A 20,926-nucleotide genomic window follows, 5' to 3' on the forward strand; every position below is an offset into this window, starting at 1 on the left:
CCTAGTGGGCAAAGAGTAGTAGGGACGACTGCCAAAGCTACAGACAGTAAGACTCATGCTTCCAGAGCCGGGCTCTGACTCTTCATGAGGCCTCTCATGGGGAGAATGGCACTTGGCTGTTCAAAGGCATCAGCATGGAGGGATGTTATGGACAGAGAAGTGATTTAGGGACTTGACCTTCTAAATGCTCCTTCACTAACCATCACAAAGCAGGAAAATACATGTCCTCATGGCCTATGTCCCTAGTCGGCCCACAGCAAGACATAAATTTCATTTTGGACCCCATACAGAATGTCCATGTGATCTCAGCCTCCCATCCTATCTCTGAGAAATGCTTCCTGCCTCATCTGTGTATTGCAGGGCTGGTGGCATAATATATTCAGAAATGCCAAAGCACAGCAGTGTGACCCTGAGCAGTTCCCATACATGACCATCCTGCTTCCTTACCAGCAAAGAGAGGGCTAGGTTAAAAAACAAAACAAAACGAGTGACATTATAGTTTAGGATAGAATCCTTTCTGCCTAGTAAAAATAAAGTATTTCACACTAGAGAAGAATCTGGGGGGAAAAGTACAAAGAATTGTCAAATTCTAGACAATTCCAATGTGCGGGGACATGCTGCCATTCAGCTCTCACCACTGTGAGGTGGGCACAGCTCACTCCTTTCCATAAAGCTTGACACCTAGCAGGAAATATGGCTGCACTCCTCTCCAGGGGAGGGTGCAAAAACCGGGATTACCTACTGAGGCCACCAAAAGACTAACAAGTCTCCTATAAATCATCTCAACAAACACTACTTTTAAATTCTCAAAATGCATTTCCTAGAAATAATTTTCAATCATGAGGGCAAGAATTCTACTAGAGTGAAGCTGTTCTGATGACCACTGTCTGCTATTTCAGTATGATGCTTCAATTCAAAGAATGCACATTTTCAAATGTAAGATGCAATTAGGCTCAGATTCAAGTCTGAATTTCTCCAAGATATTTCCTTCTAACTCTTAATTTAGCTACAATTTTAATCTAGAAAGCAAAGCCTAAAAATAGCTTTTTGTATATGCCACTCACTGCCAGAAAACATTACCTTTCTTGGGAAAATTTAGAAAATACTACAGCTGTTATTTCAGTCCACGCCAGCCAGAAGATTTTTTTTTTTTTTTACCTGTCAACCAACCAAAGGAAAGGGTAAGTGAGGAAGCAGAGATGCAAGAAGGCCAAAGTACAAAAACAAGCGTCTCTGAGTTTCAATTAGGCCTTTTCCTGTGCACTCCTGCCAAGTTCACTACTCAAACTATGTCAGATATAACACTAATAGCAAGACTCCAGGGCAGCATTAGTGCTCTTCAAAAGGGACACACACCCTCTGTTTACAAACTAGAGATATAAACCTTTATTTCACAACTTTGTCATAATTCACTTTCTGGTAAGACATGTACTGGAGACAGAGTTTAAAATACTGGGAAAACTAGATGCTGAGTGTCTTCCAAGCAGGAGCAAAGATGTGGTCACTCCAGGGCTGATGAGTTCCTGGGACTCTCCAGGCAGCACGGGGCACATGCACCAGTATCATCTGATCCCAGTTCTACTTAGAGCCGCCTCCTTTTTTGGGGCTGTTAGTCCTCATTTCATGCCAAATTTTCACTAGAGGCTCCCTGTTCTTCCAAATGAGTTCATGACCATAAGTAATATACCATCTGGGGAGGAGAAAAACAAACCAGGCTCAACATTCAAACAGTATGACATACAAATGTTAAGTACCATGATGATATCAAATTGACATTTAAAAACTGAATGCCATGGTTATTTACTATCTTGTTTATTAAAATAGCTGATTGATTTATTTGATGTAGATCAATGACTCACTGTTAATATGGAGTGTATGACAGATCAAGAGGAAAAAAAAAAAGGAAGAGAAGAGGGATGGGACTATGTGTAACACACACTACTTTTGTTTTTTTGTTTGTTTGTTTGTTTTTTTCCACACACTACTTTTGATTCACTACTGCAACTGAGCATCACCTCCCCATTACAGACATGAGGAAACCAAGCCTCAGAGAAAGCAATCTTCTCAGGAGCTAACAGCTTCTAAGGACTCACCTGAAGGTCTAGACTGATCCTAAGCCTGGTCCCTCTTCACTACATTAAATGTAAGAAATGTCAGCATTCAAATTCACTAATGATGGCTTCAATAGTTTAAATGCTTCTCGTCATCTTCCACCTGGCTACACAAAGCTATCTGCTGATCCAAATTCTGCCCACCTTTAAAAATATAGTTCCAATCCCTATTCCGCTCTTAAATACTGCCAAAAAGCAGCCTAAAGCAATGAGCTGAGGAAAATGAAGCACCGAGATGTTCAGTAACTTACCTTGCCCAGGCTGCACAACTAGCGATCACCAGAATGGACACTAGAACCTAAATCTGATTCTGAAAGTGGTGCCATAATCACTACTGCTGCATCTAGGGAGAATCTACCGTAAGCTGAGGAACACAAAGTTGAGAGACCACTGAGCAATGCCTGCCTTTAGAAGCCCACAGGCCTAGGTACTGCAAGACCAGGAGCTCTACCTGAGGGAGGCACAGGATGTAAGTATAACTCGGGGGCACCTACCTCTTCCTCTCTTGGGCGAGGGGAAGGCTGTGAGGGCTTCCTGGAGGAGACGGGGTTGTCTGGAATGGCTGTCATTGAAAGCTATGACTGAAACTTTTATTTTTGCCCTCCTTGCCCAAATAGATTTTATGTTCCCTGAGGCAGAGACCAGACTGTGTTAATCTTTGCATCTCTTCAAACACCTGACTGAAAACATGCTCTATTTAAATGGCTTAGATTAGTATCAGAATAGCAATTTAATGTTTCAATTTTTTTTTTAAGATTTATTTATTTATTCATAGAGAGAGAAAGAGGCAGAGACACAGGCAGAGGGATAAGCAGGCTCCATGCGGGGAGCCTGTTGTGGGACTCGATCCCGGGTCTCCAGGATCACACCCCAGGCTGCAGGCAGCACTAAACCGCTGCGCCACCAGGGCTGCCCCTGTTTCAATTTTTTAAAAGATTTTATTTATTCATGAGAGAGAGAGAGAGAGAGAGAGAGAGAGAGAGAGAGAGAGGCAGAGACACAGGCAGAGGGAGAAGCAGGCACTAAACCGCTGAGCCACCCAGGCTGCCCTGTATCAATTTTTTTAATGTTCTGTGTATGTTTATCATAAAGTACTTGTATCTTTTTTTCCCCCAAGTACTTGAATCTTAATATTCACTAAATATATTTTTAAAAAGATCATGAAAATAGTCACCATTAAAATGTTAAAAAAAATCAGTAAATATAGAGAAAGAAAGAGGACACTTAAAGAACATGCAAATTAATAGGCATGTTACAAAATTATTTTGGGCCTAAATCAAATTTTGTGGTGAACTTATTTAGAACAACAGAAAAAGGATCACCTAAGATTCGAATGCAATTGTAAAACTCTTGCAAGAAATGAATCACTTGTCAGGAACTCTCCATTAATGAAGTGTCTTCCCAGATCTTTGTAATACACTTATTTCAAGCAGAAAGTCAACCAGTTTAATATTACAGGTAAACTGTTCTGATCATACTTGGAAGTTCAAATATAATTGGTCATTTGGCTAAATTAAAATTAGGAAAACACTTTAAAATGACCAATTTCTAAGTTTCAGTTTGGTTTTTTTTGCAACAGCTGTATAGCCTAGTGCTCACTCTGAAACTCAGCTCTGCAAGGACTAGCTGTGTGACTTTGAACAGTTCCCTTCTTTAAAGCAGTTTCTAACCTCACAAGATTTAAGAATATTAAATCAGTCCTTAGCTTGGGCACACAGCAAATATTCAAAATATGTTAGCTAGTATTACTGCAAAAGTACAGAGCAAAGACCATAACATCTGATGAGGGAACAGAGTCAAGGCAATGTGCAGGAGAATACTAATATGGTTTTTACCGTGAGTAAGGATTTCTAAATCTTTAACTTTATTAATTGAATTAAAGATGTTATAAAAGATGAATTCTGGATATGACTGAGATCTAGTAAATGAAAGGGGTTGAAATTAGAAGAGCAAAGAAAAAGGATTCCTCTGCCTTTCAGATCCTGCATTTTAAAATACATTTGATCTAATTATTTTCAGAATGGAAAAGGTCATCTAATTATAGTTCAGAAGAATAAAAACCTGCTGAAGAGAAGATCCTTTAAGTATACATGGGAGGATCCAGAGAGATAAATTTAGAGTTCATAAAACAGAATCCTGTTTCCTAAGTCTAGGTTTCTCCTACTGTAATATCAGGTCAGTTTCTACTATTTATAATGTGCTGCTGTTAAAGCCAGAACTCACATACGCAATTCTTTAATCATCACTGAAAATTATAAATGGCATAATGGCATTTAGTTCCACCGCCTACTGGGCAAAACTGCTCCACTTAGAATAGACTTTTCTTCTTCTTTTTTTTTAAATTAAAAAACTTCAGTTTTGCATTGTCATGAAACAAAGTAAAAACCAAGTGAGGGCAAAAAGCAACATTTATGTAGGATAAGTAAGATAGTCCATCAGGGGACCCAGTACATGAGATAGAAATTACTCTGCTGAAGGGACTCTCATGGTCAGATAGGCTCCAGGAGTCCTGAGGAAGTTCTATGATCAAGTCATTCCAATGCTACTACATTTTAGGCAAAAGTCCACTGTCTGACACACAAATGGGAGATCTTGTGAACATTATACTACTATATTCAATATGGTGTGACAGAGGTAGAAAGGACTCTGGATCTGGTTTTAAATCTTTGCTTTGCTCCTAGCTGTCTGACCTGGGAAAGATCACTTTTGAGCCTGTTTCCCATCAGTAAAATGGAAGTAATAATAGTAGAATGGAAACTACTAGCTCAGAGCCTGCCACATAACTGATGCCCAGTTAAGTGGTCAACACTGGTTTTATGATCCCCAGCCTCTACTTGTTCAGGTAGCACACACCTGGACACTTGTCACAGGCAGAGTGTCACTCTGACTGCCCAGTGCTGGTGACAGGGAGGTGAGCAGCAGCAGGACAGAGGAGGCCTGAGCATGAGGAAAGGAGAGGACAACGCACACGGGGGGCTGGCAAACAATAGCCCAAGAGGGGCTAGGAGTTCTGACAGCTCTGGACTTGGGGTGAGTGGAAGTTAAGTGTAGGGTAACGGCATAGTCTCTCTATAAATGACTGAGGCTGGGGCAGGACCTGCTCTTCTCCCTTCCAAGCTCACATGGTGGAACTGGGCAAAGCTGAAAACAACTATGTGGCAGGTTTCTCAACCTCCCACCCCCACTTGCCCCTGCTTTCGTCCAGAGTTAACTGCCTTGTTCTGCCTTCCTAAAGGGTGGGCAGGAAGAGAGGACCAAGGAGGCAGCTTAGCAATTGGTTATACTCAAACTTACATTCCAAAGAGAGCTCCCCCGAGATGTGCTGCATGATCAAAAAATTTCCAGCCCAGGATCATTCCTGCTGTATCCATGGCAATAATGGCTTTTAGGGCCTGAAAGCCAGCAAAAGAGAATAAAACTGGTACAACTTTGATTCCTCCAGCATTGACATTTCTAATTTAAGGGCAAGAATTCAGTCAATGTAAAAATATCACCACTGTCCCCAGCACTTCACTTCATAAAAATACTCACATTCCCTGCCGTGAATGTGAACATTGGAAGGAAGATAATGGCAAGCCTCCCTTCTGGGATCTTTGTGCAGACAGCAGCAAGGACGGTCATGATTGCACCTGACTGCAAACAAACACATGTGAAAATGTGAAACTCTCAATATGCAACTGTTTCATGACTACAACGTCTAATGTAGCAATACTTTTTCCACAAAGTTTATAAGCCATACATTTCTAGGATGAGTACATATCTTAAAAGCCTTTAGTTATTAACGTAGAAAATATCAGGCAAAGGGGCTTCAAGCCCACTGCAGAGTAACCACCTGGAAAGAACGAGGAGATGTGTAACCACTAGCCTGTGAGTACTTCATGAACTTCAGGGACAGTGTTAAGCATGATACATGCATCATTTCATTTAATGACTAAAAAGAAATTCTCAAATTTCCACAAAGCCACTTCACCTAGACTGTGACGTGAATTTGCCCAAAGAAACTCACATGCATAAATTTCTTCCAAGTATAATGTTTTATCTTAAAACAAAAAATACCCTGTGAAACTTATACCCTACTTCATAGTAAAACTAAACTTTTTTTTTTTTAAAGTAGATTTTTATTTATTCATGAGACACAGTGAGAGAGAGGCAGCAGAGGGAGAAGCAGGCTCCATGCCGGTAGCCTAATGTGGAACTCAATCCCAGGACCCCAGGGTCATGACCTGAGCCAAAGGCAGACACTTAACCATGGGCCACCCAGATGCCCCAAACATTTTCTTTAAAACCTTTGAGTACGGATCCCTGGGTGGCGCAGCGGTTTGGCGCCTGCCTTTGGCCCAGGGCACGATCCTGGAGACCCGGGATCAAATCCCACGTCGGGCTCCCGGTGCATGGAGCGTGCTTTTCCCTCTGCCTGTGTCTCTGCCTCTCTCTCTCTCTCTCTGTGACTATCATAAATAAATAAAAGTTTAAAAAAAAAAAACAAAACCTTTGAGTAAGGGAGACCTGGGTGGCTCAGTGGTTGAGCATCTGCCTTAGGCTCAGGGCATGATCCTGGTCTGGGGATCAAGTCCCGCATCGGGCTCCCTGCGAGGATCCTGCTTCTCCCTCTGCCTATGTCTCTGCCTCTCTGGGTCTTTCATGAATAAATGAATAAAATCTTAAAAAACAAACAAACAAACAACTTTTGAGTAAATGTTCTGCTCATGTCCCATGGCTCTACATGACCCACCCGTCACAGCATCCTCCCAGGGACACACATGCATCTGCCTGCCTGAGAAGCACTTCCCCCCAACAACCTCCTACTATTTTAGAGAATAAAAATCTAAATCTCAGGGCACCTGGTTAGCTCAGTTGGTAAATCATGCAAGTCTTGATCTCAGAGTCATGAGTTCAAATCCCACACTGGACCTAGGGCTTACTTAAAAAAGAAAATCTAAATGTCACAACCTTATGATCAAGAAGTCAACCATTTCTTATTATAGTTGAAATTATAATGGCTGTATTTTTTTAAATCACGTTTTTCCAGATTGCTACATAACCTTCATAACTTAAATGTATAATGGCTATGAAGTATCTCCTGGATAAATAATGCTAATTTAAGTCTTAATGTCAGACATGTTCCCACTTCCTCTAAATGGTAAAATACTTGAGAAATTAGATCGTAATCGCTAGTTCACATTAAATCTCATGATAATCATTCAACCAAATACTTGAGGCCTACTTCATACCAGGCACAATGCAAGACGCTGCGAGTATAGAGGAGCACAAAATTAGCAGTCCCTTCCTGAATGGAGCTTACAGAAGCACAGACATAAAAACAAAATGTGATGAGCTAGGATAGTGAACTAGGGCATGCTATAGTGGCATGTGAAAGGAAGAGCTCATTTAAGCTCAGGCTGACGTGACATCAAATTTTGCACGGAAGGGTCACCAGGCATTGGGCAAGTAGAAGGGGAGGAAATGGGAAGAGTGTTCCAGGCAGAAAATCAGCTTAAACCAAGCCTGGATATCAGAGAGGACAGTGAGTGGGAGAAATACAAAGAAGCTGAGTACAGCTGGAGGCCAGGGAGGAGAGCAAAGGGAGGTCAGCGATTTAACTTCATTTGTCTTCTGCCAAAGTTCTCAGTTCTAGTCACTTATTAAAAATAATAAAGCTCCGGGGCACCTGGCTGGCTCAGTTGGTAGAGCATGTGACTCAGTCTCAGGGTGTAGGGTGTAGAGATTACCCAAAAATCTAAATAAATAATAAAACTTCCATGATAGACATTCTACAAAACATGTATCAAGGTCATGAAAGACAAGATCAAGAAAGCACAACAGACTGGAGAATACTAAAAAGATACGATAATTAAATGCAATATAGTATCCTAGAACAATAAAAGAACATCGTGGGAAAATGGGGAATCCAAATATAGTTTGCAGGTTAACAGTGCTCTACCAATGTTAATTTTTTAGTTTGGTAAGTCATGGTTATAACAGCTGTTACCTAATGTACCCCTAATGAGATGTATCCTTCACCCTTATAATAATCACCAGAGCAAAAACTTCGAGCCAGGATAATCCATGGGGTGAGGAGGTTGACAAACAAGAGATCCCGATACTTACATAAATCCCAAAGCATCTTCTCACAGATTATACACTGATTTTAAACAGTAAAAGAAAATAGTAACTTTACAGTAGAGAAACTGGATAACAACCAGTCGATAAATGGACAATTAGGAGCAAATGAGCATTATGTGCTTCTAGTTGTGTTACCCAAGGACAGACCACCATTCATGCAGCATTTCAACCAAAAACACACAATCAGCATCTCATCATGAGGAAATAGACAAACCCAACTGATGGATATTCTATTAAATAACTGGTCCGTATGGTTCAAAACTGTTAATGACATGAGGGGAAAAAAAGGCTGATCAAAAGCAACAAGCAGAACTACATCAAACCCAAAAGCTTCTGCACAGGAAAGAAAACAATCAAAATGAAAAGGTAACCTTCCAAATGGGAGAAAATATTTGCAAATCATATCTAATAAGGGATTAATTTTGAAATATATACAGAACTATAATTCAAAAGCAAAAAAACACAATCCAATTTAAAATGGGCATAAGATCTGCATAGACATTTTTCCAGACTTTTAGATGGCCAGCAGTCACAAACCACAAGGAAATATCACCTCACACCTGTCTGAATGGCTATTGTTAAAACAGCATGGAAGTTCCTCAAAAAATTAAAAACAGAGGGGCATCTGGTAGTGGCTCAAGTAAGCTGGGTGTCTGACTCTTGAATTCAGCCCAGGTCATTATCTCTGGGTTGTGAGATACAGCCCCGTCAGGCTCTATACTCAGCACAGAGTCTACTTGAGATGCTCTCCCTCTCACTCCTTTTGCCCCTCCCTCTGCTCGTGTATTCTCTCAATAAATTAAATCTTTAAAAAAAAAAAAAAGGATGTTTTTTTAAAAATTAAAACCAGGGGATCCCTGGGTGGCGCAGCGGTTTAGCGCCTGCCTTTGGCCTAGGGCACGATCCTGGAGACCCGGGATCGAATCCCACGTCGGGCTCCCGGTGCATGGAGCCTGCTTCTCCCTCTGCCTGTGTCTCTGCCTCTCTCTCTCTCTCTCTCTCTGTGACTATCATAAATAAATAAAAATTTAAAAAAAAAAAAAAATTAAAACCAGAATTATCACATGATCCAGTAATTCCACTCCTGGGTATTCATCTAAAGACACTAACTCGAAAAGGTGTATGCACTCCCATGTTCACAGCATATTTACAATAGCTAAGATCGGGAAACAACCTAAGTGTCCACCAATGGATAGGCAGATAAAGAAAATGTGGTATGTACATATGTGTGTGTACACACACACACACACACACACACACACACAGAAAGAGGAATATTATTCAGCCATTAAAAAGAAGGAAATCTTAGGGCGTCTGGGTGGTTCAATCATTTGGGCATCGGACTCTTGATTTCAGCTTGGGTCATGATCTCAGGGTCATGAGATTAAGCCTGGTGTTGCACTCTGGACTCAGCATGGTATCTGCTTGGGATTCTCTCACTCTCCCTCTGCCTCTGTGCTTCTCCCTGCTTGTGCATGCTCTAAGTAATCATTTAATTATTATAACTTATATATTTATATAGTTTATATATTTATATAATTTAGAGACTATAATCTCTAAACAATCATTTTTTAAAATATTATTTATTTATTTATTTATTTATTTATTTATTCATAAGAGACACAGAGAGAGAGGCAGAGAGATAGGCAGAGGGAGAAGCAGGCTCCCCACAGGGAGCCCAATACAGGACTCGATCCCGGGACTCCAGGATCACCCACTGAGTCAGAGGCAGACACTCAATCACTGAGCTACCCAAGCATCCCTAAATATATACAATCTTAAAATTAAAAAATTTAAAAAGAAGGAAATCTTGCCATTTGTGACACACGAATTGATTTTAAGGGCATTATGGTAAGTGAGATAAGCCAGGGAAAGACAAATACTGTATGATCTCACTTGCATATGAAATCTAAAAACAAAACAAAACAAAACAAAAAGCAAGCTCTTGTATGTAAAAAAGATTGGTGGTTACCAGAGTCAGGGATAGGGAGGGCCAAAATGGGTGAAGAGGGTCAAAAGGTACAAACTTCCAATTATAAAACAGTCATAGGGAAGCAATGTACAGCATGGCAATCATAGTTAATACTACTGTGTTACATATTTGTAAGTTGCTGAGAGAATGTAACTTAAAGGTTCTCATGACAAGGAAAAAATATTTTAACTGTACCCTGTATATGGTAACAGACTTGTTAACCATGTTTAACCAGACTCATTGTGATCACTTTGCAATTTATACAAATATAAAATCATTATGTTGTATGCCCAAAGCTATAATGTTATGTCAATTATACCTCAATTTAAAAATTTTTTAAAAGCTATGGAAGGAAATGTTCCAGCTTTTGGGATACCAGAGAGACATAACCACTAAATGCAATATATGATATTAGAGGGAGAAAAATAGCTACAAAAGACATTACTGGGACAATTTACAAAACTGTAATATGTTCTATAAGTGAAACTAAAGTATTATATCACTTTTAAATTTCCTGAATTTGGGGACGTCTGCGTAGCTCAGCAGTGAAGCGTCTGCCTTTGGCTCAGGGTGTGATCCTGGAGTCCCGGGATAGAATCCCACATTGAGCTTCCTGAGTGAAGCCTGCCTCTCCCTCTACCTATGTCTCTGCCTCTCTATCTCTCTGTGTCTCTCATGAATAAATAAATAAAACCTTTAAAAAAAATAAGCAAATTTCCTGAATTTGATAACTGAACTGTAGAAAGAATCAGAACATTCATATTCTTAGAAATATACACTGAAGTACTTAAGGATAAAAGGGCATGATATATGCAACCTACTTGCAAATAGTTCAGAAAAAATAGTATGTATATATAAAGAAAATGACAAGTGAAATGTGGCAAACTGTTAAAAACTGGTGAATATAGTTCAAGAATATTTTGCAGTTCTTTCAAAGTGAAACACAGACTAAATGTAAAACATAAAATAAAAGCCTTTAAAGAAAGCATAGGAGAAAACTCCTTGTGACCTTATGTTGGGCAAACATTTCATAGCTATGAGACCAAAAAAGCATGATCCTTCAGAAAAAATAACTTAGTAAATCAGACTTTATATAAACCAAACAGTCTTCCAATGGACACTGTTGAGAGAAGACAAGATATAGGCAAAAGAGAATACTGGCTCACTACAGATAATCTAATATGAAAGAAAATTCTCATTACTATGCATTTAATTAACTGAATGAACTGAAGGTAGACGCTATTAACCAACTGTGCCCCTTAAATTGTTTTAACTGGACAAAATATTTGAACACTTCAGAAAGACATATGGATAGCAAATAAGGACATGAAAAGATGATCAACATCATTAATCATTAAGGAAATAAAAAATGTAAACCACACTATATATCACTATATATTGGTTACAAATTAAAAAGATTGACCACACTAAGTGTTGGTGAGGACGTGAAGAAACAAAATCTCACACTGCTGGTGGGAAAGTAAAATACTATAACCACTTCGGAAGACTGTTTGGGAGTTCCTTAAAAGTTAAATACTTATTTGCCATACTATCTGGCCATTCCACTCCTAGGTGTTAACCCAAGAGAAATGAAAGCACACATCCATACAAAGAGTTTTACACAAATGTTCATAGCAGCTTTTCTATAATAGCTAAAACTAGAAACAACCCAAATGTCCATCAGGTGAATGCATATACACATTCTGGCATATTCATACAATGAAACATGAGTCATCCATACAAAGGAATAAACTGATATATACAACTTTATGGATGAATTTCAAAATAACTACAAAGTAATGAAAGCCAGAACAATAATAAAAAGGACTATATGCTAGGTGATTCCATTATTAAACTGTAGACAGTAAATACAAATGAAACTATCATGACAGAAAGTAGAGAGGTTGCTGCCCTCTACTGGAGAAGCAGTAAGGGGGGGCTACAGAGGAACACAATGACACTTTTAAGATGACAAGTATATTCATTTATATTTATTCTAGCAATGGCTCCATGGGTATCCTCATGTCTGAGCTTGCCAAATTATAAACTTTATTATTTTTTCAAAGATTTTTATTTATTTATTCATGAGAGATGCAGAGAGAGAGAGAGAGAGAGAGAGGGGCAGAAACACAGGCAGAGGGAGAAGCAGGCTCCACGCAGGGAGCCTGACATAGGACTCAATCCCAGGTACTGAGGATCAGGCCCTGGGCTGAAGGTGGCGCTAAAACACTGAGCCACCCAGGCTGCCCTTCCTAGATTTATTTTTAAACAAACCTAAAAAGGCCAACTCAACAAAACCCAAAATCAAGCTAAGACCTTATATTTCCCTCCAAATGAGGCCACCAGAATTTGATTACTTGATGTTAAAGAACAACACTAAAATTAAAATGGTTAGGTAGCTCTAGATTACTTCTCCATAGATGACTGTTCTTCATCTAAAGTGCTCACTATAGCACCTGCCTTTGGCCCAAGGCGCAATCCTGGAGTCCCGGGATCGAGTCCCACATCCAGCTCTCGGCATGGAGCCTGCTTCTCCCTCTGCCTGTGTCTCTGCCTCTCTCTCTCTCTATCATGAACAAATTAATTAATTAATTAATAAAATAAAATAAAATAAAAATCACTCACCATACCAAGAACCAGGAAAAACCTCAAGTTGAATGAAAAAAAGACAACACCAACAAGATGACACAGGTATTAAAATAGTCTGACAAGTATATGTTTTTTTAATTTATTTATTGGGACACCTGGGTGGCTCAGTGGTTGGGTGTCTGCCTTTGGCTCAGGGTGTGATCCCCGGGTCCTAGGAGAGAGTCCAGCTTCAGGCTCCCCGCAGGGAGCCAGCCTGCCTGCCTCCCTCTGCCTATGTTTCTGCCTTTGTGTCTCTCATGAATAAATAAAATCTTTTAAAAAAGATTTATTTATGAGAGAAAGAGAGCATGCAAGCACAAGCAGGGAGGATGGGCCAAGAGAGAGGATACGAAGCAGACTCTCCACTGAGTGTAGAGCCCAAAGCAGGACTGATCCCACGACCCATGAGATCATGACCTGAGCTGAAATCAAGAGTCAGATGCCCAACCAACTGAGCCACTCAGACGTCCTGACAAGCATTTTAGAGCAGCAATTATAAAAATGCTTTAATGAGCAATTACAAACATGCTTGGAACAAGTGAAAAAATAGCACAGAAATAGAAAAGCTCTCAAAGAAACAGAAGACACTGCTAACAATGTAAACTTTAGAACTAAAAAATACAGTACCCTAAAATAGAAACACTCAATAAAGGCCAAGTAGAATGGAAAGGACAAAATAGTGAACTTGAAACAGAGTATCAATTACCCAGTCTGGACAACAGAAAGACAAGACTGAAAAAATTAACTAAATTTCAGGGACCCATGAGATTGTAAGTGATCTAACATTATGTCATCAGAGTTATAAAGGAGGGAGGAAGGGTGAGGCTGAAAAAGTATTTGAAGTAGTAATGGCTAAAAACGTCCCAAAAGACAAACTCTAGATTCATGAAGCTAAGCAAATCCTAAACAAGATCAACACAAAGATATCCATGACAAGACAGAGTCAAACTTCTGAAAACTAAAGACAAAGAAAAAAATTTTTCAAAGAGATCAACAACACCTTACCTATAGGCAAAAAGCTATTTGAACAACAAAGAATTTCTCTTCAGAGACTATTGTGGCCAAAAAGAAGTGGCACAACATTTTTTCAAGTGCCCAACGAAATGTCAGCCTAGAATTTTTTATCCAGTGAAAATATCCAGAAATGAAGAGGCAGACATGTTCTAAGAAAAACCTAAGTATCACCAGCAGACCTACCTAAACGAATGGCTAATTCTCCAAATAAAATGAAAATGATGGAAGAATCCTGAAACATCAGGACAGAAGAACAATGGAAAAAGTAAAAATTATGCATAAATATAATTGGTTTCTCCTCCCTTGGACTTTTCTAAATGATGCTTAATTATTGTAGCACTTATAATAATAGTGGCTAATATTGTAAATATATGTGGAGCAAGTATTTAAGACAAGTATAATTTGGAGAAGACATAGGAATGAAAAGGGAGGTAAGGTTCACTTCACTCAACCACCACCAGCAGACTGTAATAAGTGATGTGTGTATATATATTGGAATACCTAGAGCAGCCACTAAAAAAGTTATACAAAGAGATATACTCCAGACACTATAGGTAAATCAAAATAGAACTCTATATGAATCTGGTCTAGTGACCATTTCATTTTACTTGCAACCCTGTAGGAAGAGACTAAAGATACTCTCCCCCCTCCCCCAAAAAAAGATACTTTCCTAACTTAGCAGAGAATTTTTATATACAGATTAAATGTGATACTTACATCAATGAAGTTATAGTAAGCAAGTTATCATAATGCTACTGAGCAAATCCACCCTATGAGAAACTACATCATTAAGTGAAAAAAATTTCTCTAACATTTTAACAAATGCTGTTTCCTACAACAAACATTTTATTGATCTTTGCCATCTCAAGATTAAGGGTTATATTTCACAGACAATAAACCTTTGAAAAGTAGAGTAGGGAAAGCTTCCTACCAATAACTACTAAGAAACAATTTTTAAGTGAGATTCTGAAAACACAGAGGTCTAACAAAACCGTTATCAAAATCCCGTCAGTATTCTTGCTCTCTAGTGCCAATATGTTAATTGGCAAATATTCTTTAATGGTCCTTTAACAAAGGATTATGATGAAGCCCATCATCTAATACAACTTTGTCGACAATATTTTTTTTCTAGCTTTCTCATTAAAAATGCCATTATTTCTGATGATTTCATTTCTTTATTATTGGGGACAATTTTATCCTGACATGGCTGTACAGAATTTTGATTTCTGAGCAGGAACTACCACTACCACATTTCTTAGTACATGCTCCTTATTATGCTAAGCATTCTAAACACACTTGCACTGCAGATCAGAAGAGATGTGCTATCCCCATTTTACATAGAGAAATTAAAGCTCAGAAAGGTTCAGGAATATGTTCTAGAAATCATAGATAAGTGGCAGAGCTGGAATGCAAACCCAGTCTAATTCCAAGTATCTGCCACACTCTTTTCATCTTGGACTTCAGTTTCTTATCTGTAAAATGAGTATACTTGTCCGGAGGCACATCAAAATGCCCTCCCAGGAGCGCCTGGGTGGCTCAGTTGGTTGGGCACCCAACTCTTTATTTTGGCTCAGGTGATGATCTTGGGGTCTTGGAATTGAACCCTGTGCTGGGCTCTGAACTCAATGCAAAGTCTGCATGAGGAGTGGTCTATCTCTCCTCTCTCTTCTCTTTTTTTTTTTTCATCCAACAAGAAGCCATAACTTTATTAATGATAGAAAACAGTACAAAATTTCAAACCAGCCAGTATTATTCTTTGAAACACCAAAAAAAGTCTCGTTATCATACGGTTACATTGTTACATTCCATAATAGCAATTACAATATCATTACTGTTGTTCTCAGGGCTCGGACTGCCTTTGCTCTTGACACATTTGCTTGTGACATGACCAAATTCTATGTCCTTAACCTCTACACCCGTTTCATCAACCTCCTTCTTCTTCACTCTCCTCTTTTTACCAGTTGAGTCTGTTGTTTTCTTGAATGTTTTGAGACAGCTTCACCTGAACTTTGAATTTCTCAGCAGCTGCTAGCTGTGCTTGCTGAGATAATCCCTCAATCTTGGCTTCCCCAAAATCTATTTAGGTACTGAAGCTGGCTCTTGTAGACCATCTGGTTTTTTGACAAACAGGATATCTTAGATTTCCGGATAGTGACTCTTGTTACCCTGTAACCTGTCGAAGACCCAGTTTGGACATAGCCTTTCGTGCACTTCTTTTCACTCCGGCTCTTTTTAGCTTACTGACTGGTCTTCATCGATTTCCAGCTCTGCTGCCAGCTGGGCTTGTTGTGTGGTTGCTTGTGTGGAATCCTGTTCCCTCAAGTTTCTGGTACTCGGATTCATCACTGTCAATTCTGTTCCATTACCCTGTCTCAGCCTGGGCTGTGGCAACTCCTGCGCGTAGCAGGGACGGTTTTCTGTGGCTTCAAACCAGGCATTTTGTGCGCGAACGCGGAACCAAATGGCGGCGGAAAGTATCTCTCTCTCACTCTCTACTCTGACCGTCCCCAACTCTCTTCCCAGAAATGAATAAATCTTAAAAAAAAAAAAAAAAAAAAGCCCTTCCAGATCCTCTCAGTTAATGAAAAAAGTCTCCCCACATTCAGAACACCTGAAGACTTCTGGAGAACACTAAGCCCTTTCAGTGTGTATTACATATAGTGTATAATGTTTTTTCCCCAACTAAAGTCAGAATCTATTTCTGACTCATACCAGTGGTCTTTGTTGCCTTCACATAACAGGTGCTTAGTTGGTTAATGAGGTAAAGGATAGGATTTGAAATATGTAAATTATATCAGCACAAAATTTTATAAATAAAACATTCCATTAAGGGAAAAGCAGGGCTTAAGAAATCCAGTAGGTTATAGGAAAAAGTATAGGTCTCATTAGAAAAATTAAGAACACACAAATTATGGGCTGATTACATAAGAATTCTTCTAAAACTGAATATCCTTAGAGTTGTTTTTTTTTTTAAGATTTATTCATCCATCCATCCATTCATTCATGAAAGACACAAAGAGAGAGAGAGAAAGGCAGAGACACAGGCAGAGGGAGAAGCAGGCTCCATGCAGGGAGTCCAACGTGGGACTCGATCCCAGGTCTCCAGGATCACATGCTGGGCTGAAGGCAGCACTGAGCCACCTGGACTGCCCTTCTTAGAGTTTCTTTAAATATGAAACCCCCTATTTCAATGCATTTAAGTGATCTGCATTTATATACGTAGAAAATAGGGTGCCTGGATGGCTCAGTTGGTTAAGCCACTGCCTTTGGCTAGGGTCTGCGGTTGTGATCTCCAGTTCTTGGGACAGAGCCCCGCATCCAGCTTCCTGCTTGATGGGGAGTCTGCTTCTCTCTCTCCCTCCAACTGCCACTCCCACCACTCTCTCTCAAATAAATAAATGAATCTTTTAAAAATAATAAATATGTATAAAATGAAGTCTTTAGAGAAATGTCATGCAAAGATTTCCATGTGCCTATAAATCTGCCACTAAACTCAAAAGAAAATGTATTTGTCTTTATGTTTTAAAGCATCCAGAACTTAGCTCCTAAAGACAGGTACTATGATCATCTTGCTCACTGGCTGTAATCCCCAGTCTTGAGTAGAGTGCCTACTAGTCTAATCTGCCTAGCAGACACTCAAGTAGTGACTAAACATCATAATCAAATCTGTAATTATTTTGAATTTTCCAATGCTAGATTAGGCTATCTGGTTTTAGAGACTGAACACTCATTGTTTTCACTACTCCTCTTGATTTGTACTGTTCCATCAAATATATATAAATGACCAATGGTTAAAAGCTATAGCCTGAGGTTTAAAGGGTCTACAAACATATAAATTCTAATTTTTTTTTATTTACTTATGATAGTCACAGAGAGAGAGAGAGAGAGAGAGAGAGAGAGAGAGAGAGAGAGAGAGAGAGGCAGAGACACAGGCAGAGGGAGAAGCAGGCTCCATGCACCGGGAACCCGACGTGGGATTCGATCCCGGGTCTCCAGGATCGCACCCTGGGCCAAAGGCGGGCACCAAACCGCTGCGCCACCCAGGGATCCCTATAAATTCTAAGTTAGATACAGATTAGTTAGTAGCATTGTCTCAAATGTTAATTTCCTGGCTTTGATAATTGTACTGTGGTTCTGTACTTAACAGTAGGGTAATGGGTATATAGGAAGTCATCATAATAATTATGCAACTTTTCTGTAAGCCTCAAATTATGTCAAAATGAAGCTAAAAACTAAATTTAGAAAATCTACATTAGAAACACTTACTGCACCAAGTGATGGTCCATATCTTCCTGTGGCAACTTTACACACGTAACTGACAAAATTGGAAATCACACCTGGGAAAAAAGTCACATTTCGATCATTATAGTGAAGTATAAAAATGGTTTCCATTTCTGATCTCCACCTCACAGAGACTAACAGTGTCGGATCTCTACCTAGGTCAGTACAAGGTGCAGGCACAAACACTTACCCTATCATTCTAGATATTTTAAAGAAGAGTCTGACCAACTGCACAACTTACTGAGTGACACAGATCATTCACTTTACTTCTCAGTCCTCACTTTTCTCATCTATAACATGAAAAAGACTATTTCCAAACTCACCAACTGTCTGGGAATCCTCTAGGCCATACTCCAAACACTAAATCAGATTCTCTGGAATAGGACCAGAGAATCTATATTTTACTCAGCTTGCCAAATGACTCTGCCACAGATCTAGACTAGATGATCTTTTTCAAGTCCCTCTGGCTCCGATGTCATCTAAGCTGAACATGGCTCATTTTAAACAACTTCCTACAGAGCAGGAAATGGCAGCTGACAGACTCATCTTACCTACAACACAACTAGTGCTTGAGAAAAGAACTACACACTTCTGTTGAAGGCCAAAGATATTGCTCAGTTTCTAGTTTGAAGGGACCAGATGCATGGATATTTAATTAACACTAAGCACTCATTCTGCGCCTTGCGGTAAATGCTTCTATTTAATCCTTTCTAAACCACCTTGTCAGGAGAGACTAAGTATCATTACCTCAGAGAAGTATATGGTCTTTTCCACAACATCACACAGCAAGTAGCAGAAATAGGATCTAATAAAACTAGGACTTCTGTCTTCATACTCTCAAGTGCTTTCTTTCACACTACAGTATGATTCCCAGATATACTGCTTTTAAATGAAGGGAGTTCAGGGGCGCCTAGCTGGCTCAGTCAGAAAAACATGTGACTCTTGATCTCAGGGTTCTGAGTTCAAGCCCCATGCTGGGTACAGAGATTATTTTAAAAAAATAAACTTAATTTTTTTAATTAAAAAAATGAAGAGAGGGCAGCCCCAGTGGCGCAGTGGTTCAACGCCGCCTGCAGCCCAGGGTTTGATCCTGGGGACCCTGGATCGAGTCCCGCATCGGGCTCCCTGCGTGGAGCCTGCTTCTCCCTCTGCCTGTGCCTCTGCTCCTCTCTCTGTGTGTGTGTGTCTCTATGAATAAATAAATAAAATCTAAAAAAAAAAAAAAAAAAGAAGAGATTTCAGAAATGAATTTTTATGCTGTGTGGTTTTTAATTAAGTATATTTTACAAAGAGAGGGGTAAAATTTAATTGACCAATTGCCAGTTTAGTAGCATCTAGAACCTGGAATCTACTACCACCATTTCCTAGTTGAAATAAGGAAATGGTGTTATCTCCAGGACCATGACTGGAACTGTTCCAGACTAAGATATATGCTTGCAGCAAAGTTAGAATAAACTCATTCTTGACAATTTATTACAAAGCTCTGATCCAAAGCTTTCTGGAAACTGAACACACCATGGGAAATGAGTTTATGGTTATTTAACAAAGATCCAGATGACTGAGACAGCCAGCAAGTCTTGGAAACACTGATTTATAAAAATGGTAGGCCTGATCTAAAGAAACCAAGCCTAATGAGATAAAAATGACATTTGTAAAATCTATACTAAACCTTAACTCCTGTCTATCCTGATTTAAAACTAAACATACCTATAATCTTAAGAAGAAACCAGCATGATGAGAAGCAGAAAAGAAAATAAGCCACCAGTCTGTGGCATCCTTCTCTATATACAATTTATACAATTATCTACATACAGTCTTCATATGTAGACTATGACTATAATCATTCCCTTAATTTCTCCTCCAGGTAGGTGGGAATGCTTATACTCTGAAAGATCCCCAGATTAAAGTTTATTACCTGCAGATAGGTATACTGCCATGAACTGCTCTTGACCCAGAATGTTCACTATGCTGGAGGAGAAGCTCCACAAAACATACATATTTGCAGCCATGTGAAACAATGAGAAATGACTGAATGTTGACAGCAACATTGGAGAACAAAGGACCTCTACAAGAGAATGAAAAACAGTCTGGTAATCATAGGACACACGACCATGATCTAAAAATGATCTGTTTTAGATTTTTTTCATTACTATTATAAAAAATTCAAACATAGTAAATAAAAATAGAGCCAGTTAAATAAGACGGTTTACCACAGTATTTTTCAAAGTGGCAAAAAGTTATCCTAAATTTCTCTCTTCTACTTTAGCAAGCAACCAATAAAAATTCTCAGTTCAACGAAAGCAACTTATCCTTACAGCAAAAATCACTTAGAAAAAGGATTTCATAAATTATTTCAATTACAGATATGCAGTTGTACATAATAGTATCCTCCAAGAGTAAACTTGTAGTGATCATGCATCTTATGTCAGTAAAAAATACTTATCTACTAGGTGCAAGGCACATTTTAGGTACCTGAGACATAACACTAAGAGAAATGAGGTCCCTTTACTCAAGGAGCTTACTTATAGTCTATCTTCTAGATTCTGCTTATAATATTGACAAGTAACTCATCCTTTTTATAGCATTTCAATTAACATAAAGCATATTTCTTTCATATTACATCTACTTCAAAATAAAGTCATTAAGTAGACTTACTTGAAGCTGGGTTTGATGTGAAATATCTGATCATTGTCCGCTGTAGAGAAGGTACTCTCCATAAACAGAATACAAAAACATTTGCTGCTATGATACCTACAAAATAAAGATTTATAATTTAGGGAGGTTAAAAATAGGAACA

At 39.1% G+C, this 20,926-nt stretch overlaps 1 protein-coding gene and 1 pseudogene across 1 annotated transcript in view; both read right to left on the bottom strand.

Moving 5' to 3' along the window:
- Positions 1 to 1,362: 1,362 nt before the first annotated feature.
- Positions 1,363 to 20,926, bottom strand: part of PARL (presenilin associated rhomboid like) — a 47,709-nt gene continuing 28,145 nt past the window's right edge. The window contains exons 5-10 of the mRNA XM_055308281.1: positions 20,785 to 20,880; positions 20,045 to 20,194; positions 18,115 to 18,185; positions 5,643 to 5,744; positions 5,406 to 5,503; positions 1,363 to 1,690 (exon numbers count right to left, since the gene is read on the bottom strand). Of these exons, the coding sequence (XP_055164256.1) occupies positions 1,579 to 1,690; positions 5,406 to 5,503; positions 5,643 to 5,744; positions 18,115 to 18,185; positions 20,045 to 20,194; positions 20,785 to 20,880 (629 nt within the window). The 3' untranslated portion in view covers positions 1,363 to 1,578. The remainder of the gene's footprint in view (positions 1,691 to 5,405; positions 5,504 to 5,642; positions 5,745 to 18,114; positions 18,186 to 20,044; positions 20,195 to 20,784; positions 20,881 to 20,926) is intronic.
- Positions 15,631 to 16,191, bottom strand: LOC129498769 (nascent polypeptide-associated complex subunit alpha-like; annotated as a pseudogene).

Source organism: Nyctereutes procyonoides, unplaced genomic scaffold (genome assembly GCF_905146905.1).
Source record: "Nyctereutes procyonoides isolate TBG_1078 unplaced genomic scaffold, NYPRO_anot_genome, whole genome shotgun sequence".
NCBI lineage: Eukaryota > Metazoa > Chordata > Mammalia > Carnivora > Canidae > Nyctereutes > Nyctereutes procyonoides.